At 38.8% G+C, this 27205-nt stretch overlaps 1 protein-coding gene across 3 annotated transcripts in view; it reads left to right on the top strand.

Annotated features, from left to right (window-relative positions):
- The window catches only part of pdgfrb (platelet-derived growth factor receptor, beta polypeptide), a 54155-nt gene extending 27258 nt beyond the window's left edge, over positions 1-26897 (top strand). For all 3 annotated transcript variants that reach the window (XM_067456972.1, XM_067456970.1, XM_067456971.1), the window contains 20 exons: positions 280-537; positions 5788-5918; positions 6913-7078; positions 8980-9151; positions 9240-9355; positions 10658-10781; positions 12449-12657; positions 13548-13642; positions 13736-13868; positions 14016-14120; positions 14202-14312; positions 16882-17038; positions 17447-17613; positions 19026-19141; positions 20735-20857; positions 20979-21090; positions 22088-22187; positions 22417-22522; positions 23315-23577; positions 24935-26897. In XM_067456972.1, the coding sequence (XP_067313073.1) occupies positions 280-537; positions 5788-5918; positions 6913-7078; positions 8980-9151; positions 9240-9355; positions 10658-10781; positions 12449-12657; positions 13548-13642; positions 13736-13868; positions 14016-14120; positions 14202-14312; positions 16882-17038; positions 17447-17613; positions 19026-19141; positions 20735-20857; positions 20979-21090; positions 22088-22187; positions 22417-22522; positions 23315-23577; positions 24935-25052 (2882 nt within the window). In that variant the 3' untranslated portion in view covers positions 25053-26897. The remainder of the gene's footprint in view (positions 1-279; positions 538-5787; positions 5919-6912; positions 7079-8979; positions 9152-9239; positions 9356-10657; positions 10782-12448; positions 12658-13547; positions 13643-13735; positions 13869-14015; positions 14121-14201; positions 14313-16881; positions 17039-17446; positions 17614-19025; positions 19142-20734; positions 20858-20978; positions 21091-22087; positions 22188-22416; positions 22523-23314; positions 23578-24934) is intronic.
- The last annotated feature ends 308 nt before the right edge of the window (positions 26898-27205 follow it).

The following is a 27205-nucleotide window of genomic DNA, read 5'->3' as shown; positions in this document are numbered from 1 at the left end:
ATCAATAAGTGAGTGAATGATAACATCAGTGTTTTCTGCAGAGCTGCTTTATAGCCAAATTGAACTCATTTCATAATTGGGGAACTTTACACAGTTATTGAACTAAACTGAATCAACACTGAACTGACTTCAGCTAAACAATGACATTATCATGCATTCATTAATTTACAGATTTTTTTGTTCTCTCACTCATGCTCTCATTCATTTATTGATTTGTTCGTTCATTCACTCATGCATGTATTCATTTACACATTGATTCATTAACTCTGTCTTCCTCAGATCCGGAGGTGTGGTTCCTCACGAATGAGCATGACGTGGTGACTAAGACGAGAGAGGAAAGCACGATCCCGTGTCTGGTGACCAACCCTTCGATAAATGTCACGCTGTACGAGCGAGACATAGAGTTGGCGGTGGAGGGCTCGTACAACCCCAGCGTGGGCTACACCGCCACCCTGGAGGACAGAACCTACATATGCAAAGGAGAGCTGAACGGCGAGACGAAAGAGTCCATTCCATTCTACGTCTTCAGTATATTTGGTATATTTGCTCAAATGCTCTTTTATACTTTGAAATGAGTCAGTTTTTGTCTCCGTTGTTGCTCAGGAGATTTACTGGAGTTATCGGTCATGTATCAACTTTGTCTCAGATGTTTCTCAGAAATTAAAACAGATTCAAATGAGTCATTAGTCATCATCCTGTAAGAGTATAGGGCTATAAAATATGAAATACAGAAGGAGAAATGATTGCGTGCACGTTGAGATCTCTGACTCTCTGATTTTAAGACACAAAAAAAGTGGATGCTGCACACTGGTAGTGGTTGATGAGAAACCACCTGATATGATTGTAAAGCGCTTTAGGCATATACAGTAGTACATGGTACAGAACTTATGTAAATTCCTCCATTAATTCATTCAATAAAGAAAAATTTATTTGGGAAGCAAAAGTAATTAAGATATTAAAGGTGTTACAACCAGAGATGACGCGGAGAACTGGAGACAGTGAAACACAGAGTTTATTGTAATGGACCAGGATGAGTATGGCAGAGTTGGTTAATGGGCAGACATGGGATCGATGGAGCGTTGGAGATGAGGAACCAGGAGACAGGACGTTGGAGACACTCGGGAGACAAGGAGACATAGGTAAGTAGGCAGGTGAGTCCGTGGCAGTGAGCAATAGGAGATGCATGTGCAAATGAGACCGGACAGTGACTGACTGTGTGCGGGGCTTAAGTGCTGGTGGTGATTAGTGTGTTGATGGAGTGCATGTGCGTGTGATCAGTATTCTGGTGACTGTGAGCGTTGTGACTGGGAGAGGGTGGAGCCTGGCGTGCTTGCAACATTACTGAAGTTGATGGTGTGCCGAGTCCCAGGCCCTCTCAGTCTCCCAGAACCAGTAACAGACGGCAGGGACATCGGAGGGTTCCCCTCACCAGGGGAACCGTGGGGGTTGATAGCCGAGTACACACTGAAATGGAATGAGACCGGTGGTAGGCTGGCGTATCAAGTTCTGTGCGTACTCGGCCAATCCTAGAAACTGGTTCCAGGAGTCCTGGTGGCTATGGCAGAAGGTACGGATCTTGCGTTCCGTCTGCCCGTTCGTCTGGGGATGGTATCTGGATGACAGACTAACGGTCACACCTAGGAGGGAAAAGACGGCTTTCCAAACCTTAGAAATGAACTGGGGACCTCTGTCAGATACAATGTCTTCGGGGATGCCATAATATCGGAAGATGTGGTTGAACATCAGTTCTGCTGTTTCCAGTGCAGGGGTTAGACCTCGGAGTGGAATGAGACAGCAGGATTTGGAGAAACGGTCTACTATGACTAACACACAGGTGCAGTTATCGGAGATGGGCAGATCCGTGATGAAATCCACTCTTAGGTGTGACCAGGGACGGTTAGGAACGGGCAGAGAATGGAGTTTGCCAGATGGTACGTGGTGAGGACTCTTTGCCATGGCGCATTCCCGACATCCCTGCACGTACCTTCTGACATCAACTGACATCCAGGGCCACCAGAAGCGTTGACGTAGCAGCGAGAGGGTTTCATTGACCCTGGGGTGACCAGTGCCCAGAGAGGTATATGAGGTATGGATGAGTGGAATGCGACGACGTCTGGCGATGAACTGCAGGTTGGGTGGGCAACCCGGCGGGAAATTGTTGGAGGCATTGGCAGAGGGCAGAGTTTCTTCAGACCAGGTGATTAGGGGCGACAAAGAGCTGGGGAGGTAGGATGGACTCAGGTTCTTCAGTGTTTTCTTCGGGACTGTGGATACGTGAAAGGGCGTCTGCCTTGATGTTCTTGGCGCCTGGTCGGTAGGAGATGTTGAAGTTGAACCGGGTGAAAAATAACGCCCATCAAGCTCATCTGGGATTTAAGCGTTTGGCCTCTCGGAGATAGCTCAGGTTCTTATGTTTGGTCAGAACCAGAAATGGGTGTTTGGCGCCCTCTAGCCAGTGCCTCCACTCCTCCAGAGCCAGCTTGATAGCAAGGAGTTTCCGGTTGCAGATGTCGTAGTTGGTCTCCGTCGGATTCCCCTGCTGCTGAGACAGGAATGCTCCCACTCCAGTGGTGGATGCATCCACCTCCACGACGAAAGTGAGATCCGGGTTGGGGTGGACGAGGAGGGGAGTAGTGGTGAAGGCGTTCTTCAAAGCTTGGAAGGCTTCGGTGGCAGCTGGAGTCCAGGACAGAGACTTGGGCTTATTACGGAGAAGGCTGGTGAGTGGACTGGAGAGGGTACTGTACTGGTAGATGAATCGTCGGTAGAAATTAGCGAAACCAAGGAATCTTTGGCGCTCTTTTACAGTGGATGGAGTTGGCCAGGACCGGATGGCTTCCACATTCCCCTTGTCCATCCGGATGCCACTGCGGTCATTTTTATAACCAAGGAACTGCACTGAGGGCTGGTGGAAGGTACACTTCTCGGCTTTGAGGTATAGTCTGAAGTCCCTCGGGCGTTGGAGGACCTCTGCAACGTGGTGGCGATGTTCGGCCAGGCTCTGGAAGTAGATGAGGATGTCGTCAATGTAGACTAGCACGAACTTATGGAGGAACTCCCGGAGCACCTCATGAAGGAGATCCTGGCGGGTGGGCGTGACAAAGGCGGTATTCCACTCGTCCCCCTCATGTATCTGGATGAGGTTGTATGCACTGCGAAGGTCCAACTTTGTGAACATAGTGGCACCACGGAGATGTTCCAGGGCAGCTGGGACGAGAGGAAGGGGGTGCCTGAACTTTACTGTGTTGTTGTTGAGTGCCCGGTAGTCTATGCAGGGCCGCAAGCCTCTGTCCTTTTTTGTCACGAAGAAGAAGCAGCAGGGGAAGTCGATGGATGGATGTAGCCTTGCTCCAGTGCCTCCTTGATGTACTCCTCCATGGCCTTCTCCTTGGGAAATGATAGAGGGTAGATCTTTCCTTTGGGCACTGGTTCACTGGGCAGCAGATCAATGGCACAGTCCCATGGCCGATGGGGAGGCAGCTTGGAAGCCCGTTGGGGACAGAAGATGTCACTGAAGGGGGCGTAGCAGGACGGGACATCCACCGAATGTCGCTCTACCGGACTCTTGATGGACGTGGCGCAGACATGGAGATCTTGGGAACGAGGAGAGGGACGTATCGGTGGAGATGGGAAACAGTCCGGGAAACAGGTGTCGCCCCACTTCAGGATTTCCCCAGTCTTCCTCCATCATTGACTCCTCCATAACCAGCAGATGTAGACGCTCCATGTGAAGGATACCAACTTGGATGCCAATGGGGCTGACGGTACGACTGACCTGCCTCAGACTGAGAGGTTTTCCGGTTATCGACTGGATTTGGTAAATAGTCGGAGTGGTAGTCGTACAGAGCTTGAGCTGGCGGCAGAGGGTCACCGAGATGAAATTGCCGGCTGACCCAGAGTCGAGGAGGGCAGTAATTGGAAGGGAAACACCAGCAGCAGTAAGGTTGACAGTGGTGGTGAGTGGCTGCATTTTTTGGAGTGATGGAATGATAGCACTCACCATAGGATGTGGGGGATGGACGGGGCATTCAGGGATGTAATGCCCAGGGAGACCACAGTATAAGCATAGACCCTGGGTCAGCCGTCTCTGCCGCTCTGCCGCTGTCAGCCTTGAGTTGTCAAGTTCCATGGCTTCGTGGGCTGGTTCTGGAGAGCTGACACCATCTGGTCGGCGGAGGCATGGAGATAAGGATGGCTGGCCCTGGTGTTCTTCAATACACGACTGCATATGAGTGGCGAAGCGGATGGAAAGTTGAATGAACCTTTCAAGCCCGATGGAATCCTCGTATGCAGCAAGATGAAGCCACCCTCGAGGATCCAGACCCTGTCGGTAGGTCGTTATCAGGGATTGTTATTTCCAGCCACTGGCAGCCGCAAGGGTACGGAACTGTAGGGCATACTCATTAACAGACTGAGAAGCTTGTTTTAAATGATGAAGCTGCTCACCAATCGACGAATCCCATGATGGCTTCCCAAAAACCTCCTTGAAATGCTTGATGAAACCTGACAGGGTCTGGATCACTGGACTGTCGTTGGACCACAAGGATTCCGCCCATCGTGGGTGCTTTACCAGATAACTGAGACGTGATGAAGGCCACTTTGGCGCGATCGTGTGGATACAAGTGCGGCTGCATCTCTAGGACCAGTGTGCATTGAAGCAGAAACCCATTGCAATCCTCCACCGAACCAGAGTAGGGCACCGGTCGGGCCATGGGAATGGCGCACTCCATCGACGAAGAAGAAGCGGTGTTGTTTCCGGAAGTGCTCGCTGGTGAAGGTGCAGGTGTGCTTGTGGGAATGGGAAACGGATCCGGGGTGCTCAACCTGGTGTTCGGTGTTGGTCCGGTCTTCTGTTACCAAAAGAGAAGACTTGAAGAACTGGAGACAGTGAAACACAGGGTTTATTGTAATGGACCGGGATGAGTATGGCAGAGTTGGGTAATGGGCAGATAGGATCCGGGCAGAATGACAAAGGATAATACGATACGTCTTGTTGTAGATGGATGGAGGAATGGCAGACTGAGACACGGGATCGCTGGAGCGTTGGAGACGAGGAACCAGGAGACAGGACGTTGGAGACAAGGAGACACAGGCAGGTGAGTCCGTGGTAGTGAGCAATAGCAGATGCATGTGCAAACGAGACCGGACAGTGACTGACTGTGTGCGGGGGTAAGTGCTGGTGGAGGTTAGTGTGCTGATGGAGTGCAGGTGCGTGTGATCAGTAATCTAGTGACTGTGAGCGTTGTGACTGGGAGAGGGTGGAGCCTGGCGTGCTTGTAACAAAAGAGTTATTTCACCCAAAAATGAACAAAATGGGGTCAGACAAATAAAATCGTTTTTTGGTAGATATTTTTTTCTTGTTTTAGAAATAAACTCATTACATTTTTCAGTAAACAAGACCTAATATCTGAAGTCCTTTTGCTTCTCAAGTAAAATTTTTACTGGAAAATAAGAAAAAAGGTTCAGTGTATTAGAAACAATTAAGGTTTTGTTTTTTGTTTTTTTCTCTATACATTTCTGCTAATGCCTTAAGATTACAGACATGTATGACTGTTTTTACTATTCATGTATCAACATTACAGGTGATTATTTACTAAATAAAGCTGTTCTGAGTTAAAACATTCACCCTTTACTTTTCATAGAATTTAGAAGATAGTTAAAAGATAGCCCATGTGTTACACATCTGTTCTCCTCCATTATCTCTGTCATCATTGATTGTAATCAGTTGATTCGTTTTCTGTCAAACAATAGCCGTTTTTATTCTTTCTTTTGCACACATGTTTTTAGCTCCTGAGGCTCTGGATCCCTACATCAACGCCTCCAAAACGGTCCTCAAACAGGGCGAGGCGCTGAACGTTAACTGTACCGTTCACGGCGTGCAACTCGTCTTCTTCACCTGGGACTTTCCCAACAAAGATGTGAGTGGGCTGAAAATAACTTTCTTTGTTTTCATTATTTTTCCGTTCGAGCACTTAGAGCTCCCGTGAGAAGGTCCACATGTTGAAATCAGCTCAAGATGTGCAGCCACTCCTCTCCCCTGGCCATCGTCATGAGGAACACGTGTTTTTATTAAGAGCTAAATCAAAAATGATTGGGAAAAAAGTGAAAAGCCGAAATACCAAAAACAATTTGTAGTTTGTGCACATCAGCAGAATCAATATCACATAATTTTAGAGGATTTTAATATCTAAACATTCTTAATCTCCCCTGTAGGTAATAATTGTATCTCTTAAAGATGCAGTGTGTGAATTTTAGAGGCATCTAGTGGTGAGGTTGTGAATTTTAATTTTCAAATATGTTGTCTGAGACAGCAGAGAGCAGCTAGCGCTCTATAGAGAAGTTTGTCCCTTTAGGGCTACTGTAGAAACATAGCGGTGCAAAATGCCAACTTCACTGAAAGTGGACCCGCTGTGTATGAAGATAGAAATGGCTCATTTTAAGGGAATAAAAACATAACGGTACCGTTTGTAAGGTCTTTATACACCACTGAAAACATAGTTATATATATTGCATTTATGTCAATAGATCCTCCTAAATACTACACATTGCACCTTTAAAACATCTTTGATCACCAAAATAAAAATTTTAAACATTTTTCTCTGCGGAAAAAGACCTGTCATGCCTTAAAATAGCTTGAATGTAACTCTATACCCTTGCTTCATTTAGTTTACGTGGAGCCATTAATTAGCCCCGCCTCCACGCAGAATACCTGATCCCCTCGGTCAACTTTACTGTAGTAAACACTGCACAATGGCAAGTGGCAATACTGGTTTAATTCAGCCATATATGTTTGTATATAGGTGCAAGTCACAGACTTCAGTTTCCTTTTCTGGTCTGTACAAGAGCAAATATTGTCTCAATGGAAAGGTACATTTCTGACACTAATGCAAACCCCGATTTTTTGACTCTCAGACAGGGGACATTGAGCCCTTGACTGATGTCCTGTCATCCATGAGTATGCGGTCCTTTCTCAACATCACAGACATCTCGCTGGCCAGATCGGGCCAGTATGTTTGTAACGTGCGTGAGAATGTGGGGGAACACATCGCTTCAGCCAGTATTAACATCACTGTTCTGGGTAAGACCTGCAAAATTACACACATGAATGCATCAGATTTACATTAATCTGTCTATGAATGCATATATTGAATTTTAGGTCAGCACCAGGGTTATTATAAGCTGTAAAAAAATTACTTTGTGAAATTGTAAATAAACCAAATAATATTGGAGTATATTTTACAAGACAATACTACTCAGTTTTTCTAATTCAGTGTGCATTTGCCATTTCTTTGAAATTATTTGTGAAATTTATTAACAATTTAAACAAAGTAAACATTTTCAAAATGATTCTTAATGTAGTTAACTAAAATGAAAAACATGCAAAACTTGTGTTACTTGAAATGAACTTTAACTGAAATAAAAATTTAAAACAATGTTTACTAATTACATTTTGTATATTTTTTATTTTATTATTTAAATTATTATTATTTTTTTATTAATTGTTCATTTAGATTAGCTCGATGTATTTAAATAACTAATATTTGTATATGTTTAAAATTTATATTTACTATATTAAAATATTTTGTATAATTTTAAATTTTATTATAAATGTTATTATTTTATTTTTAAATGTTTTATAAAACATTTTTATTTAGATTAGCTTGATGTACTAAAATAACTAAAGCAGAATCAGAAATAAAAAAATATAGACTTATATAATAGATCGATATAAATATTTATATTTACATTTATGCTTGCTATATTATTTGATTTTTTTTTTAAATATGTAGACTTACATAAAACATAAACATAAAACGATATTCACTATATTATTCTATTTTTTGTATATTTTTAAATTATTATTGTTATTTTTATATTTTATATATTTTCACTCAATATATAGACTATATACAAAACTAACTAATACAAATGCAAAAAAACATAATCAAATACGTAAGCAAAACTTTCTAAAATAAGAAACAGAAATCAGAAAATGTAAAAATAAAAAAAAATAATTTAAAATATTCATAATGTAATTCTATAATGTATCTCAATGCTAAAATAACACTAGTCAGCATCATTTATGCATTTTTCTGATAAATTTATCTGATGTGTGCCATTGCTGAAGAATCTGGGTGGCATCTTTTCAATGATGCTTTGACGCAAACGCTAATTAAATCAACATCCGTTACTTTAAAAACAAGCCCTCAGTCTCACAGCGTCTCCTGTACTGGAAAACTGGCTCTGATTTTCGCCCTCCATCACGCCGTGTGTGAATGCAGACCTTCTGCTGAAGGGAGTATGTTATGTTTATGTTTAACGTTATGAAACCACAGTGTCCAAACAGCTGTACACAGGAACCCTTGAGGAACTGAAGTAGATCAATGCAGATCTTTGTTGAAGTGTCAGCAGCACTTGCACACGCAGCATTTTACCTCGACACACAGGATGCAGCGACTGCAGCAACGTTTATAAGGAAAGTGCTTTTAGCACCTGGACATTTAGATTATGATCTATCAGCCGTAAGTGAGAACACACTTATGGAATATTAAATAGATTATGCGAGAAGATGAGCAAGCAAAACTCTTTCTTGCTTTTAGGATGTCATAGGTTTCATAATTTGGCTTTAATACTAGTTTGGCATCGGTACGATTTTTTTTTTAATGCTTTTGAAACGACTCTTCTGCTCACCAAGGCTACATTTATTTGATCAAAAATACAGTAAAAACTGTAATATTGTGAAATTTTATTTCACGTCAAAATAAGTGTTTTCTATTGTAATATATTTTAAAATGTAATTTATTCCTGTAATCAAAGCTGAATTTTCAGCATCATCCCTCCAGTCTTCAGTTTTTACATTTCAGAATATGCTGATTTGATACTCAAGAAACATTTCTGATTATTATGACTTTAGTGTATAAACCCGCCCTGCACCGCTTGTATTAATGGACTGTGTGATTTTCATCTGTCTGTCTGTAGAAAGAGGTTTTGTGGCTCTTACTTCACATCTGGACAGGAACATCTCTGCGCACCTGGGAGAAAACGTGGAGTTGAAGGTTGAGATCGAGGCATACCCCAAACCTACTGTTCGCTGGTCTAAAGAAGGCACTGTTATTAAAGGACACAACACGAGACAGGAACACGAGACCCGGTAATGAGCCCTCTCAGCACAGAGCCTCCATTAAACAACATTAAACCTTTCCGCAGGATATTAGATGTGTCCTCTGGATCTGATGCAGGTTTGTCAGCACTTTGACCCTGGTCAGGATCCGACTGGAGCAGATGGGGCTCTACACGGTTAGCATCCAAAATGAAGATGACATTAAAGAGATGACCTTTGACCTAGAGGTGAAAGGTGAGACAGTTTGACATCCTTTAACACGCCACCCCCATTTCCTGAAAGCAGACACCCGTACTGGTGTTTTATTTAAGCGTGCAAGAATAATACCAGCTGCTGACCTGTTGAAATTTAATTTAATTTAATTTAATTTTTAATAAATAATTTAATATTTTTCATTTCATTTTTCATTTAATTTAATTTACTTTCAATTTCATTTTATTTCATACACGAATTAGTGTAATTTAATTTAATAGTTCATTTGTTTGTATTTTAATCAAATAAAATAAATAACAATGTATTTTTAAAAAATTGCTAACACTTTACTCAAAGCCCTTGTGCATAATGCCTTAAAAATGTATTCATAATTCACGTTATAATGCATTATATCTTTTCATAAGTAATTGTAACCAAAGTTAAAATGCATTATAATTTGTGCAGATTCTGAAATTTGTTTGTTCGCCATGTGTTTTAAGACTTTACTTTGTAAAGGCATGTTCAGTGATTAGATAAGTATTATAATGTATTATATGAGACCATACAGTGCATTATAAATTGCATTACAAGGCATAATTAATACATTAAAATTACTTTTATAATGGATTACAGTAGGCTTTAAGTATAGTGTTATCCAAAATTATTCTATGCTTTCACTATTTCTTAATCTGTTCTAGTGTATATTATTCTGGACGAAACTTTGTATTGCTGGTATTTCTCGTCTTTATTGCCTCCTTAAGATGACACTTTCTTGTTGTATTGCTCGTTTGTAAGTCACTTTGGATAAAAGCATCTGATAAATTAGTAAATGTAAATTTTAATATTGAAAAAGGTGAATGAGACATTTTTGATCACAGCTTCAGTACACAAAGGCTATAAACTTGTCCAAAAGTGTGCACATTTGGAGAAATGTGTATTCACAGCACAGGTTTACCTCATATTTCTTCAGATATAATAGAATTGTCATTTTTCTGATGACTTGCAGAAAGACGATTCACTGCCAATCCAACAGTCAATATTGTGTGATAATAATTCCCAGCTTATACGGTGATGATAAACTTTTGCATTCTGTCCTATAATACATTTATGTTTACATATGTTTATGTTTATTTTATGTATTACATTTACATATAATATCTGTTTTAGCTTATATAGAGTGAGCAGAAACATTGTATTAATCACATACCAAACAAGAAAAAATAAATAAATGATTATATATATAACATCTGGTTATTTGGTTATTATATGTAATATATTCTTTCTTATTGTTTGAGGCTTTTGTTTGCATTAATGTAGACTGATGTAATTTCTTTGTTTCTCTAGTTCCTCCTCAGATAACTGAACTCTCTGACCATCACCTGCCTGGAAAGAAGCATGCGGTCACCTGTGTGGCGGAGGGTGTGCCATATCCCAGCATTCAATGGTTCAGCTGTGACAGCATGACCAAGTAATACTACACCTTCATCCTTATTATCATCATCAGCAGGATGGATGGATGGATGGATGGATGGATGGATGGATGGATGGATGGATGGATGGATGGATGGATGGATGGATGGATGGATGGATGGATGGATGGATGGATGGATGGATGGATGGATGGATAGATAGATAGATAGATAGATAGATAGATAGATAGATAGATAGATAGATAGATAGATAGATAGATAGATAGATAGATAGATAGATAGATAGATAGATAGATAGATAGATAGATAGATAGATAGATGTACTCTAGATTCTAAAATATTTTCCCTTTAATGACTCTCATTAATATTTAATACGAGCTGTTTTTGAGCGATGAGTAAATATGAACATGATGAGCTTGCACAGTACTCTCAGAAAGCATTACATAAACACACATCAGTGTAATGTACAGCGTAATGAAGGGCAAACAGTCGATCCGGATGTGTCTGTCCATCACAGTGTGTAGAGTGTGGTCTGTACATCATCTAAACACTGCGCATATGCTGATTAAAACAGCAAAAAGCTGCACAGAAATACTTCTCTATGAATAATACATAGCATACATGCTCCAACGGCCATTACCACACACCTCTGCCTATCACAAGACACTTCCTTCATGAGTGGAGCACACTTATGTGGGATCAGCTAGATCAGGAATCAAGTATGCACACATATATAATGCAGGTCAATTATTGTATGTGTTTTTTTCTGTTTTGAAAATGGTACATATTATATAAAATGGTACTACCATACTTCTCAGTGTTTGCAGTATTTATACATTGCACACACAGAGTGCACAGTATGTGTGTTTTCTAAATGGATGAAATGCCCAGAGGCCCTACTTCATTTGCAAAAGTTTGCAGAAAACAGCCAGAGCACACTTCCTGATAATAAGACACATATGTATTTTTTTATGTCTCCTGACTGACTCTCTCTCCCTCTCTCTTTTTAAAGGGGTGGCTGCATGCGATTTCACTTTTTTAACTTTAGTTAGTGTGTAATGTTGCTGCTTGAGCATAAACAGTATCTGCAAAGTTACAGCGCTGAAAGTTCAATGCAAACGGAGATATTGTCTTTTAAAGTGACAATTTATGACAGTTTATTGACTACAAAAACCTCTGGTTTGGACTACAATGAGCTTTTTCCCGGGTTGGTGACATCATAAACTCTTGCTAGTCACTGCAGATGTGACTTCTGCCCGTAATGGGAAGGGGCGTGGTGTTTTCGGCAACCTGTGCATGGCACAGCCAATAAAAATACAGGAAACTACATTTGGCCATCTAACCAATCTAAAGACAATTGTGTTTTTCGGAGGGATGGGCTTCTTAGAAACAGGAAGCAGACGAGCCTTTCAAAGGACAGTGGAGACAGAGGTGTGGAATAAAGGTCAAATATAAGAGAAATACAGCGTTTAAAAAAAAAAAAAGTATTAAGACATGTTTTACTACGCCCCATAAACACAAACAAGCCTAGAAAAAAAAACAGAACGACCCCTTTAAACAAGCAGTGTGATGAGGCCATGTAACACCGCATTGCATACTACATACTGCTTCACGTTTCATTTTTCTTAATATGCAGCATATACTGTTCTGTATGTGGTAATCAGTAGTACACTACCACTCCTTACTCATTGTGTGTTGTCATTAGGTGTAGTAACAGAAGTGCTATTTGGAGCCCCCTAGTGGAGGATCCCGAGAGTGTCTCCATCCAGACTAATGTCACCTACAACAACACGCGCAAGATCCACCAAGTGCACAGTCAGGTGACCCTCCTCCGGCCGCAGCTGCTCACCATTCGCTGTGAGGCCAGTAATGAGAGAGGAGCTCGAGCCAGAGACATCAGACTGGTCAACAGCAGTGAGTACAATGTGTGTGTGGAGGGTGTTAAAGCCTCTATGTGAATGTGTGAAATGAGGATCTGTTGAATGGAGCAGCACCCGTGGAGATCAAACACAGAGTGACTTTGGATTTAATCCCATGATCCTCCAGGACTGCTTTCATTAGCACCATGAATGTGGCGTGAAACCCGTTGAGCTCATTGAGAACCTGATACTGGTTCAGCCGTGAGAAAAACCCAGAAACACAAACACCTGCCAAAGCTGCAGGAAACGCTTCATATTGACTCTCTATACGAGCCTACAGTTTTGCGTATGAGCCTAGAGGCCTTAGTCAACATGACCCTTTAGTTTTGTCTCATTTTACTTTCCTAATATGACTTTATTTTCTGAGGAAAAGTTTTTAACAAAGGACAATTTAATTTAAGTTAATAAAAGGAATAATGTAATGTTTTTTTTATTAAAAAAGTACTTGGTGCCCCTTTAAGCATCCTTAATTAATTTACTATTTATTAATTTAGCTTTGTTTGTGTTAATATTGTCTCTATAGCTCCAGATCAGGAGACTCTTCTTATTTACAATATATTTGTTATGAAGCCTAGTTTTATTGATTTAAAGTCAACATGAACCTTCGTCTCTTTGACAAGTGATTAAAATACATCCAAAAATTACATTTAATTTAATCTACAAATATTTAGACCGGACTTGTCTAAATTACAGGACTTGACATTATTCTATATGACAGGTGACTGAAAATACAACCAACATCTTATTTTAACCATAAGTAAATAATTTATTAATTAATTAAAAATGTATTTGATATCCATAAGTAATTAACTTGGCAGTGTAAAATGTTTATGTATGAAGGTGTTTTTTTTTTTTCAATATATAACTTTCGTCTTTTCTGTCCAGCGTTGTTTTCTCAGGTGGCTGTTCTGGCCGCTGTCTTAGCACTGGTGGTCATCGCCTTCATCTCCATCATCATCCTCATCGCTGTGTGGAGGAAGGTCAGTGACCTCACATCCTGTCTGACTGAGACGCAGTATGCTGCTGTAGATTTAACATTGTTATACTGAAACTCGACATTGTTTTGCCTGCAGAAACCACGGTATGAAATCAGGTGGAAGGTCATTGAATCGGTCAGTTTAGATGGACACGAGTACATCTATGTTGATCCCATTCACCTACCCTATGACCTGGCCTGGGAGATGCCACGGGACAGTCTGGTGCTGGGTGAGAACTGGACACACTGATCTACCGCACTTAATATAGTCTAATGTGTCTTTTCTAATCAGAAATACTATGCGAGATTACCTTAGCAACTATTTAGTGTTTGTATGTCCAGGTGTTATATTTACTGACATGTATATGTTTCTTCAGGCCGTACGTTGGGATCTGGAGCGTTTGGCCGTGTTGTCGAGGCGACAGTGCATGGTCTTGGCCGTTCCCAAACCACCACTAAAGTGGCGGTGAAAATGCTCAAATGTACGTATGTGAGACACACAGTTAAGCACAGGTATGTGAGTGTGATTTCTTGTAGTTATTTGCGTTCTTTCATCACTGCAGCGACGGCACGGAGAAGCGAGACACAAGCTCTTATGTCTGAACTCAAGATCATGAGTCACCTGGGTCCTCACCTGAACATTGTCAACCTGCTGGGCGCTTGCACTAAGCAGGGTGAGCAAACATCAGCACACAGTTAAGGGTCCTTAGAAGTAGTGTTAATTTCGTTAATAACGAAGTGTATGGTGAAAAACAACCTTTTTTTTCCATAACTAAGATGAGACGAGATGACGAGACGACACCAACGTCATTAAACAACAACTATGACTATATTAACATGCAATATCATAAAAATAAAAAAAACATGAGATTCAAATGTATTAGACACTGTTTAAGCCACTATGAGCTTTCATGCTTGCGGTCGCCAGATGTCAAGATATTAAAGGTGCCATTCTTCGCGTGTTTTCGAAGTTTTGATTATGTTTACAGTGTGCAATATAACATGAGTTCATGTTTCGTGTGTAAAAAAAACAGTATTTTTCACACAATTTACTTATCTGTATACCGGTGTTTCCTCTGTCCTAAAAACAGCCTGATGATTTCCTTGTTCTATGAAGTCCCTCGATCAGAAATACGTAACGAGTTCTGATTAGGCCAGCCCTTCCCGCGCTGTGATTGGACAGCAGCTTAGCACGTTGCCCGGAAAGGTCCCGCCTCTTATCATAACGGGTAGATACGCACGCTCAATGTTATTGCAAAAATGTCTATATTGCCTTATTATTTGAGCCGGAATCAGACCCGGAGAATATCGAAGAGGATCGATTACAACCTGCTCAGGAAAGAGTTTTGCTGGATGTTTCAGAATGGAGAATGAAGTTTAAACTGATCATTACAAACACCAACAATCGATGGTGTCTGAATGAATTACTACACTTTTATATGCTGAGTTTTTTGGATTAGTTTCAATTACCATCTAACGTTAGTTAACAAAGCTAAACAGCGTTGCACTTTATGTCATGAGTTACATAAACTGTTAAACAGACCAACTTAAATAATAAAATACACTTACCGGTTGTGGTCCATATAAACAACGCCTTCTCCAGACAAAGAGGGAACTGCGTCATCTTTTAAGAATAATCTTTCTGCAAATCCGGCATTAAACTGATTGAGATTGAGGAAGCAGTCCTCAGCAAAATGTGCTGCACATAGTTTTAAATTGTGATTATAATTTTCCGGAACCGAGTTAACCAAAAACTGTAGCTATTGATCTCGTGGACAGCGTCCGTGGTAAGGCCAAACAAAGGTGATTTGACTCCGGGATGAAAATAACAGCGTTTCAATGGCATGGCGACAAACACACTCTACAAAAACAACGCTTCCTATTCTCGACTTGCGAGAGCAAAAGGACAACGCCCCCGAATTTGCGTGTTCTTGTGGGCGGAGGGTTCGTCAACAAACGGTTTTAGTTGCGTCATTAAAGCAGGAAGTGCAGCGGTGTAGTCCAAACCGGCCGTTCGCTGTAGGCTTTGAAAGGGAACTTCTGTTAAATAAAATATCTCGCTTGGCATTGAACTTTGAGCTTTATGATTTTACAGGTATTATTTATGCTCTAACAGCAACATTACACACTAACTAAAGTTTGAAAGATGGAATCGCTAAGAATGGGACCTTTAAATCCCCCAATTAGAGCTTTTCTGTTAAAAGAACACATTTTCTACCTTGTGTTTTACTTGATCTTTGCAATCTGGCATAACTGACTGTTTGTGAACTTTGTGTGTATTTGACAGTTTCTGGGAACACCTGAGACCTATATTACATCTTGTAAAAACGGGCATAATTTAATAATATATTAAAGTATCATTCACACGGAGACGCGTTTAGCTGTATACGTAAACATTTTGTATCGTATCAGCTTTTCGTCCAGATGGATCCAGGGTTTTGGGAGCCTTGAAACCGGGTCCCAGAGTGGATAAATCTGACAACGACACCCTTGCGTTTTTGTGTGTATAGCCAATCCGTATATTTTGTGAAACGGTGATGTCATCAGGCAATTTCCCCATTGTGGGACAAATAAAGGCTTAACTAATCACTAATCACACCATGGCTGGGTCCGAAATCACTATTTAATAAACTATGCATATAGGCTGATATTCTCTTAATTTGTGCTTTTAGGTGAAAGTGCAATTATTCTGATGAAATGCAGTCATCAACTATGCAGTGTGATGAAAATGTGACAGTTTTAATTTATTAAAACTAGACTAAAATGCCCAGACATTTACACAGGGTTTCACAGACAAGGCTAAATTAGTCCCCAACTAAAATGCATGTTTGAGCTGTTTTAACTGAAAGCAACTTGCACTGACAAATCTCAAAATATATCAGTGACATTGTTTTGTCTCAAGATGCACACCAGTAATGTTTTTTTTTCTTTAAGGCATAAATGTCCTAATTTAACTAGGGCTTAATTCTGGCTTAGTCTAAGCCCTGTCTGTGAAACCAGGCCATAGTCAACTAAAACTTGAGTACACAAAAACAGGACAAAGTTGACTAAATATGATGATAACTAAAAGGGACATTTTACACAGGACTAAGGCTAAATAAAAAAAGCTGACAAAATTAATTCTAGTTGAAAGCAGACACAATAACATAGTTTATTAGCGTAAGAATTAGATGTTTAAAGCCACTGATCAGACCTTTAGTTCTGAGATGTCTTTTCAGGTTGTATCTTTATTTTTTTACTCAGGTCCATTATATCTGGTGACAGAATACTGTCGCTATGGCGATCTGGTGGACTACCTGCACAGGAACAAGCACAGCTTCCTGCATTACTACGCTGACAAGAACCACATCGCCAACGGCGGCGAGATCTGTAACGATAGCGATGTGCCAACCGGGAAAGAGTACGAGAATTACACAATTCATTTTTTTTTACTTTCACTTAACTTTTAATTTCTCTCAAATGATTGTGATTTCATTCTTCTATTACAAAATACATTCCAGATCAAAATATTAGAATAATTAGGAATTATTCATGTTTTTTTTTTATTATTATCTGAAGTCTCTTCTGCTCATCAAGGCTCCATTTATTTGATGGAGTAATGTCAAATCGCATCTATGCATATGTATATCGCATGTATATATATGTATGTGTATGTATATGTATATATATATATATATATATATATATATATATATATATATATATATATATATATATATATATATATATATATATATATATATATATATATATATATATATAGTGTATGTGTGTGTGTGTGATAAAGTAAGACTCTCTTGCTCTGCAGATATGTGTCGTTTGGCAGTGAGTGTGACGGAGGATATATGGACATGACCAAAGACGAGCAGACAGAATATGTCCCAATGCAGGAGCTCACAGACAATATCAAGTATGCAGATATCCAGCCATCACCCTACGAGTCCCCTTACCAGCAGGACATCTACCAGGAGCAAGGTACATACTCCACCCATGGCCCACAGTCCTCTAACTCAGAGCACCATTCACAAACCGTTTTGTCAGCTGAACCCCTTAAATGTAAAATATTTATTTGCATACCAGTTGAGATTTTACGGTAATATTTAAATCATTTAACAACACATTCACATTCTCAAGGTTCTCTCATGTTGGTTAAAATGGTCACATGTCATGCAGGTAAACTCCCATAACACACACACACAATACAATATAAACATTTATACATACACACACACACACACACACACACATATATATATATATATATATATATATATATATATATATATATATATATATATATATATATATATATAATATTTATCTTCATGAATTTGTGTATAATTCATGCGATTAATTGTATGAAATGTAACCGTTTAGTATGATTAAACAGTCTTTATTTTTACTTTAATTTTAATACTGTAATATTGTTTGGATTCAGAAAGAGGAAGTTCACATCATGGTGTAAGACACTGTGTAGGTTTTGTCTTGTTGAGCAGATGTACTGGAAACTTCTGCAGAGAAATTGAACGAACAGCCTAAAACTCCCATCATGCCTCTGTGCCCGCTGTGTAATCTTTGGCTCTGTGATGCTGCAGAGGCCTTCAGGTTGAGCACAGATGGAGTCTGTGTGACATAGAGATCTCTTTCATAATGATGCTCATTAATGTCTCACTTCCTCATCTGACAGGATGTCCGAACGTAGTGAAAGTGAAACGCTTGAGGATTTTACCCGATTGATCTAAATTGGGTCTAAAAAGTCTCATTGTATTATTTTATTTATTTATTTATTTATTGTTAGAGTATTTATTGACACATGGATGAGTTCAGGGTGAGTTCAGCTTTTCTCGGACTCAGAAAACCCTGATAAAACACTACTGTGTTACAGTGGTCTCTGAAAAAAAGTAATATTTAAAACAAGGAAAGATATGTAAGAAAAGTAAAACTAAACTTGCTTCCCATAGATAGATTTTTTAAGATAGATTTTCTTGTTTTAAACATAAAGCTAAACTTAGTTTTATATTTTAGCAAATCCATTTTGCTGCACTTCCAAAGGACGAGGACTCGCCCTCGAATTGATACAGTAAAACCGATAGTGCCATTACTGTTCATATCACTGTATCTAAAGCGCTGAGGAAGCCTCTAAAAGCTGAAATACAGATGGACATTTAGTTTCAGACACACGCTGTAAGTGGTCGACCAATCACAACAGACTGTGCCATCTGACCAGTCAGAGCAGAGCAGGCTTTCTGAAGGAGGGGTTTAGAGAGGGAATCCTTTATTGAACTGTTTTTAGACACTGTGAGAAAAGGTGATGCTGCAATATTATTAGAAAATAAAAGTATTTTTTGACCTTGGATGCATGTAAACCGTGTGTGTGTGTGATAAAGGTCACAGGGTGGATCATTCTCTGGTTATCAGTGACTCTCCGGTTCTGAGCTACAGTGACCTTGTTGGTTTCAGCTACCAGGTGGCCAAAGGCATGGAGTTCCTGGCCTCAAAGAACGTAAGTATCTGTTACATAGCATGTGAAATCAAATATGATTTTAAAAAAGCACATTCAATCTTTTATATTTATATATGCATATGTGTTTTGTTTTTTTGAGTATCATATGTATATAGGGGTGGTTTTGGGGTGTCTCTCTTCTTTTCTGGCGGCGCACAATCTATCTAATCTTCTGTGGTGGTGCGCAGCCTCTTCTTCATTAATTTCTAGAAAGTCTTCTTTTGGTGCCCCATCAGCACTTGGTGCCCTATGTGCAGCTCGTGATGCCATGGTGGGAGTGGCGGCACTGCTACTTGAGTGCCGGTCAATTTAATGGCCCATTGGAAAATAATGAAAACCAGGACACTTTCATTATTTTACTAAAAACAGACAGGACGGCCAGGACAGAACCTGAAAACAGGACATGCCCTGGGAAAACAGGACGTTAGGTCACTCTAACTTACATTAACATGTCATTTTTAAATAAAATTAAAAAAAAAAAATGGTGCATGAACAATCAAGTAAACCCAAGTTGCTTCAGTCCAGTAAATGTTTATCATACTGCATTTTAGCATTTAGCATTTACTGTATAAAAATCATGAAACATTTCTGAGCAAAAAAGACTTTACCTGATAAAAAAAAGTACAGAAGACATTAAGTAGATTGGTCATATTGATAATTTATTGGCCCTAGAATTGATGTGCTATGATACAGTAGACCAATATATTCATAAATAGGCATGTTACTTATTGTTCAACATAGTTTTACAAAGACTGTTATGAGAGAATACATTATTTTTTAAATGGGCTAAAATGTTACAACACACATTAAAATTAAGCTTTGTCCCCATTATGGTTGAATCACAGATACCAGTAATTTGCCAAGAGATCTCCCATTTATTATTTGTGTATGTCAGACAAAGTAGAGACATTGAAAAGTTATCATTTTATGTCAGCTGTATGTGCTTCTCCATTCCTCTGTTTCTCTACCCTTCTCAATCTCCCTCTGTCCCTCTCCCTCTATCTCTCTGTCGTCTTCTCCTTCTCTTCTTTTTGGGCAGTACTTAATTTGGATGTTATATAGAGGAACTCGCTAGGAGAGATTTCCTTAGAAGGTAGAGGAACATGCGTCCTATGTTGAAAATAGAGCGTATACTTAATGCTTACACATGAGTTGCACAATCCACTTTCCTTATACGTCACGGAACAAATACATCAGCAGAAATTATAATCCACTGTATGCAACTTGTTACATTCATGCACCTTCCTGCATCAAATATAGTTCACCCCATGTCTCTCCTTGGGAAACATGTACAGACACAGCCTGACTTTACAAAATACATTATACAAATAATTATATCATTAAATAAAATATCATTAAACAATAACATTTTTATTTTCAACGTATTTTAAATAGTTATTGCGTGGTTTTAGTTAAATATAATAACCCTGGTCAGTAGGCAAACATACATCCCCATCTGCTGTTGTAAATGGGAAATGCATCCCATCTGTAAACCAATGTCTTGAATAACCTAACCTAACTTTTTTGCTGATCTAGAGAGTCTCATTTTTTTTCCTTTGTAAAGTAAAGCACATCTTTCTGTCTGTCGGTCAGTGTGTCCATCGAGATTTGGCGGCAAGAAACGTTTTGATCTGTGAGGGCAAACTAGCCAAGATCTGTGACTTTGGACTGGCCAGAGACATCATGCACGACAACAACTACATCTCCAAAGGCAGCGTACGTAAATCCCTAAAATGATCCATTCAAACATGCAGTAAATCTCTTAAGTCATAGTCGTGATTTTTAAAAGAACATCCAACCCAGATTGCTGACTGAAAAGAGGTGTGTTTCTCTGCAGACGTTTCTTCCTCTGAAGTGGATGGCGCCGGAGAGCATCTTTCATAACCTGTACACCACTCTGAGTGACGTCTGGTCCTACGGCATCTTACTGTGGGAGATTTTTACTCTGGGTGAGTAAATAACCAGTACATTTTAATCCCGATATAGAAGTGAACATTGATCAGGTTTCTTCTACTATATATTCCACCTGAAATATGTATTGTGAGAAAGCATGGCGCTTGGGAATCGAACCCATGACATGGCCATGGGTTCGATTCCCAAGGATGCATCGATCGAATCTGAAATTTGAATGAACGTGCACCATTGCTAAATTCTGTTATAGATCCTAATCATTTGTTTAACATGTGTTCCCTACTTCAATGAGCTCATTGCTTCTTCCTTAAACTAATACTTTGTTAGCTAACTGAAATACACAATTTGGACAGTCATCTCTGATAACAGATAACTCTAAATTAGACACCCTCAAGCCATCCTATATGTATATGAGTATCTTCTTTCAGACGAAAACAATCAGAATTATATTTAGGAATATCCTGGCTCTTCCAAGCTTTATAATGGGAGTGAATGGAGGATGAAATTTTGAAGCCCAAAAAAAGTGCATCCATCGTTAAAGTGCTCCACTCAGGTCCGGAGGGTTAAATAAAGGCCTTCTGAAGCATATTTATATGCTTATAAATATGCAATATCCATATTTAAAACTTTAAAAACTCTACGGAAGCGCAGAGGATAGAGACAAAACAAAACACCGGTCATGAATTAGAAGTCTAAAATTAGAATTTATAAAGAGCTAGTACAGAAGCTAGTTATTTTAGTTTATAAAGTTTTCAATATTAAATGATAAAGAATAATGAATGATTTAGAAGGATTTTCAGTGTTCGTTCATATGAACTAATGCAACTAACAAATGTAAAATGTTACCAATTTTTTCATAAATCATTTGCTGTTCTTTTATAAGAGATTTAAAACAAGCCAATTTAAGCACATAACAGCTCTCTGGTGATTTAAGCTAAAACTGCTTTTACAAATACAGGATGTTTCTTGTTTTATGTGAGCTTGAAGTTAAATGAAAAGCTCTCTTTATTGGTGATTTTGTGGCTGATTTTGCAGGAGGAACCCCATATCCGGACCTGCCAATGAACGAGTTGTTTTACAGCGCTCTGAAGAGAGGTTACCGCATGGCCAAACCCTCGTACGCCCATGAAGACATGTATGTTTGCACTTCCCTAACTACTGCTGTGAATCACAATTAAAAAAATACAAAGGCTTGCATGTTTATTATTGCATTTTATCCTTGTTTTATATATTCATACAGAAAATAAGATTGCTCAGTAACAGTTTAAATCACAGCCATTGAGCTGTGACATCTCTAAATGAATGTGACGTGGTGGTGACGATGGCCGATTTGGATTGAATGCTAATGGTTTGTTCCTCTGCAGTTATGAGGTCATGAGGAAATGTTGGGATGAGAAGTTCGAGAAGCGTCCGGAGTTCTCCTTTCTGGTGCACACGATGGGGAACATGCTCTCAGAAGGATATAAAAAGGTTTCCTTTATGTTCCTTTTTTTGTTTCCATGGTTCAATCATAGATTGCAAAGAAAATCTAATTGTAATATTCCTAAAATTAATTTCTGTAATTTTTTGGTAAAGCTCTTCATTCATGTACTTTTCTAAAATCACACAAAACAAAAGGAACACCCAGAGAATCGTCAACATTAAGCAAAATTTGAACTAAAATGTATAAATAATCTTAAGAATTGAGTGCACATATTCATACATTTTAAACAAACATTATTTTAACCTCATAATATTGCAAAAAAATTCTAATTGCAATGTTTTATTTGATATAATATTTATATTTGATTTTATTTATGTATTTTCTCCATCATTCTGTGGTGACAACTTTTGCAACTTTCAAGGTGGAAATTAAGCATTCCGTCTAATTTGATGTATGAATAATCTGTTTAAATTGGAGCCAACTCAAGAATGAGAGAAGGTTTTGATACGTTTAAAAACAAACCTTTGAGTCGACTTAGAAATGTTTATTGAGCAGTAAATCATCATATTAGAATGATTACTGAAGGATTATGTGACACTGAAGACTGGAGTAATGATGCTGAAAATTCAGCTGTGATCAAAAAAATTAAATCTATTCAAATTGCAATAATCAGTAATAATATTCACAGCTTTTGCTGTATGTTTGATCAAATAAAGGCATCATTGGTGAGCATTAATAGCTTCAAACTCTTAAAATATCTTAATTATTCCAAACTTTTGGGTGGTTGTGTACTCTGAATTATCCTCTTCTTCATGAAAGCCTCATCATCTGTCCCTCAGAGATACTCTCAGGTGAGCGACAGCTTTCTGAAGAGCGATCACCCAGCAGTGGCTCGCGTTAAGCCACGGGTCCCCTCTCCGTTCCCGGGAGCCTTCTCTGTTCAATCTCCCGCCTCCGATGAAACCCCAAACCCGACCCCACGTCCGCAGGCTGACGGAGAGGCCGCGGAGGCTCCACACAATGAGTACATCATCCCCATCCCCGACCCCAAGCCAGAGGAGGAGACCCAGGATGGGCCGGTGTTGACGGAAATCCCCTCGAGGTAACGAATGATCTTCCCACTTCCTGAATAATCAAAAATAAATCAGACATTATAAACCACAGAGGATGAAGGAAAGATGAGACATTACCTCTTCCTCTTCCATACAGAGGGGATCACTTCTGTTTTTATTTTTTTTAAAGCATGAATACTCCTTTCATCTGTGTAAATTGGAGAGATATTTTAATGTGAGATTGAGAGCCTGTACTTTTATGGTATAAATACACACTTTCAGACTCATACAGAAAAAATAAATACATGCTAGCTAGATGAATACATAATTAAATTATACATACACTGGCCAGGTGACATGCACTCATGGAATAATTTTGTTTAGTTTAGTTCTATATATATATATATATATATATATATATATATATATATATATATATATATATATATATATATATATATATATATATATATATATATATATATATATATATATATATTATATAATATGAATAATATATAATTGATCATATAAATAATATTTAATTAAAGAATGTATATTATGTATTTTACATATATAATGACATGCATTCATTGTATAAATGTATTATTTGTATAAATAATTATATAGAATGATATGATACAATATAAATAATAGATATTGTAAATAACATATAATAGTTTGATGAGGTGTATATTTATTATAGTGTATTTATTTATTTAGCTTCATTTAACGTTTATGTGCATTCATGATATGCATTTATTCAATGTGTCTTTAATTTTTTTAATAATTATAATGAATATTTATACATAATTTAATGATAAAATACGATAAAATTTAAAGGATATATAATATATAATATAAATAATATATGACTTTGCATCAATACAGAGCCCTGCCTATGACATGCAAGAAAAACTATTTCATTCCCTCTATTTATATATTGTGCACACGATTTAGCAAATTGAGGGAATGAATTAGTAAAACTTGTGCACTATTAATAAATCGAGGGAACGAAATAGTAAAACATGCGTACGATTTATAAATCGAGGGAACGAAATAGTAAATTGTGCGCACGATTTAGCCTACTAGTTTTTTACAGCATGTCATGCTCGGGCTCCGTAATACTGAGCTATTTATTTTTTTTCTAAAGAATTTCCAAATTGTTAACAGTACCCCCTGGACGTTCAAAGTTCACGTGAGTGAGTGAGTGAGTGAGTGAGTGAGTGAGTGAGTGAGTGAGTGAGTGAGTGAGTGAGTGAGTGAGTGAGTGAGTGAGTGAGTGAGTGAGTGAGTGAGTGAGTGAGTGAGTGAGTGAGTGAGTGAGTGAGTGAGTGAGTGAGTGAGTGAGTGAGTGAGTGAGTGAGTGAGTGAGTGAGTGTTAATCTCTTTCTCTCTCTTCAAAAGCTCCCTAAGTTCTGATGAGGAGACGGTCTCCATGGAAACCCCGAGTACGGAACCTGAGCGAGAGGAACTGCTGCCAGAACATTCTGGAAGTCCAGAAGTGGAGGAGAGCTTCCTGTGACACATTTCTACTTCCTGTCATCATGAAGTAATTTTAATGTACATTTTGAGCATTTTTTTAGTTTTTTTGGTAAAAGTTGTATGCATCAATTCAAAAGAAATTTTCATATATGCATCAGAATAATATGCTAGACTTCTTCATGCGCTCTCAAAGGAATGTCTGTGAAGCTTGAGGCTTGAACCAGACCCTTTTTTTTTTATTAAATCAGTACAATGCAGTATTATAAACTGCAGAAGGCAACGATACAATCAGCTGATACTGTAAATTAGTTGTGTTATTCAAAAGTTGAACACAGAAATATGATGTATTACGTTATATAGGGTTTTTAATTTTTACTTTGTGTTAAGGGGGTAAAATGCTATTGCATTCTGAGTTTTTTACACTGTTAAAGACTTGGATTCCCATGCTAAAAATACGTTTGATGGAGCATTTCTGTGCCAAAAATGTGTGTCCGGTTTCTGAAAAAGTGTCTGAAAGCTTTTTGTGACATCGGCGGAATTTCCTTATTCGGCACTTCTCTCAGAACGGCGTCGGCTGCATTACAGGACTTCACGAAATCAACCATGTCACCAAAGAAGTGTGTTTTTTGGTTGTCAGGGCAAGACAACCCTGTACAGCTTCCCAAAGAACCCAGCGTTAAGGGGACAGTGGATGGAGTTTATTTTCCCGGAGCAGCAACGGAGTTGTGCAAGTGTGTTTGTTGCACATCAAGTAAACAACATGAACGAATAGTTAATTAATGAATGGAGCATGCGATGTATGGTGTGTTTCTAACTACATTTGTTTAGCTGTAACAACAATGCACAAAATATGTTGAGCTAAATTAAATATTACATATTAAACGTAAAGTCATATACAATAGTCCATAATCCATGAATAAACAAGCACAAATGTTGTAAAACTCGCAAATGACATGATGTTCTAAAAACGCTGGGCTCAAGTTAAAATCGTTTCAACTTTTAAAAAACGTATCTCGAGACTTTGCGTTTTTCCCCATTCCCCGTTACACAAGCCGCTAAACAAATATATACAGTTACAGTCCATACCACATAAAGACGTCCTGCTGTAGTCGTTGTTGCTGCTCCGCTTCAATTTCAGCCTCTGGATCTGATAATGGATCATAAATGTATGGCTGATTCTGATTGATAGCCATCGTTTATTTTGGAGAACGTTTTTCTAAGGATGTCACAGCTTTCAGACGCACTCAGCGCAATAGCTGTGCGCGCTCGTGGCTCTTTAGCTCCGCCCACACGATACGCCTCCAGACGCTTTTCGGAGATATGAAGGATGCAATACTACTCTATAGGTACTCAAGATTGACAGAAACTGTGCGACTGTCCTCCCCCAACCCCTCTGCTAATGTTTTTAGCAGAGAAAATCATTCTCTGCTGTTTTGACCATTATTGAAAAAATTAAGTGCATATTTGATTTCTGTATGCAGACAGTGGCCTGTGACTTTTGATTTTTAACTCTTTTTTTTTAAGATTATTGTAGCAAACTTGCACTTTAATGTTTATGAGTAGAAGCTAATAGATTATACATACGTGATTGTTTATGATTCTGTAAAGGGAACCAACGCAGAACACAAGACAGATTGTCTAGATGTTTTTTCTTTAGCAGGGATATTGCAGCTACACTGCAATAATTCTTTCTTAGTTTGGTCTTGTTTTCCAGGACAAATATCTCAACATTCTTAAAACAACATTTACTAAACTGAATAAAGATATTAAGGGCCCTATCATACACCTGACTCAATCCAACGCCAGACACAAATGTTTTTGCTAGGTTCAGCCTGATGCAGTTATCTTTTTAAGATGTCCAGAGCCACGTTGTTTAAATAGCAAATGCACTCGCGCCCATCTGTTCACCCATGGGTGTGCTGGTCTGAATACCAGGTGTGTTCAGGCGCATTGTTGGTGCACTGCTGTTTTGAAGAACTGAAAACGACTGCACCATTGACCAACAAAAACCTGGTCTAAAGTCAATAGTGCATTATATATTTGTTGGTTATTTAAAGAGTGTGTTAGTAATATGGGTGCACAATGCGTCTACACTCTGCTTATTACACACACAGGGTACAGCAAAGCACACAAACATTTTTTTATATAAAAAAAAAAAGAAAAATTCCTCTCTGGAGAAGTGTTCCCTCTTTC

This window comes from Pseudorasbora parva, chromosome 11 (genome assembly GCF_024679245.1).
Source record: "Pseudorasbora parva isolate DD20220531a chromosome 11, ASM2467924v1, whole genome shotgun sequence".
Lineage (NCBI taxonomy): Eukaryota > Metazoa > Chordata > Actinopteri > Cypriniformes > Gobionidae > Pseudorasbora > Pseudorasbora parva.
The sequence above is the reverse complement of the archived record's forward strand: the minus strand, read 5'-3'. Positions and strand labels throughout refer to the sequence as shown.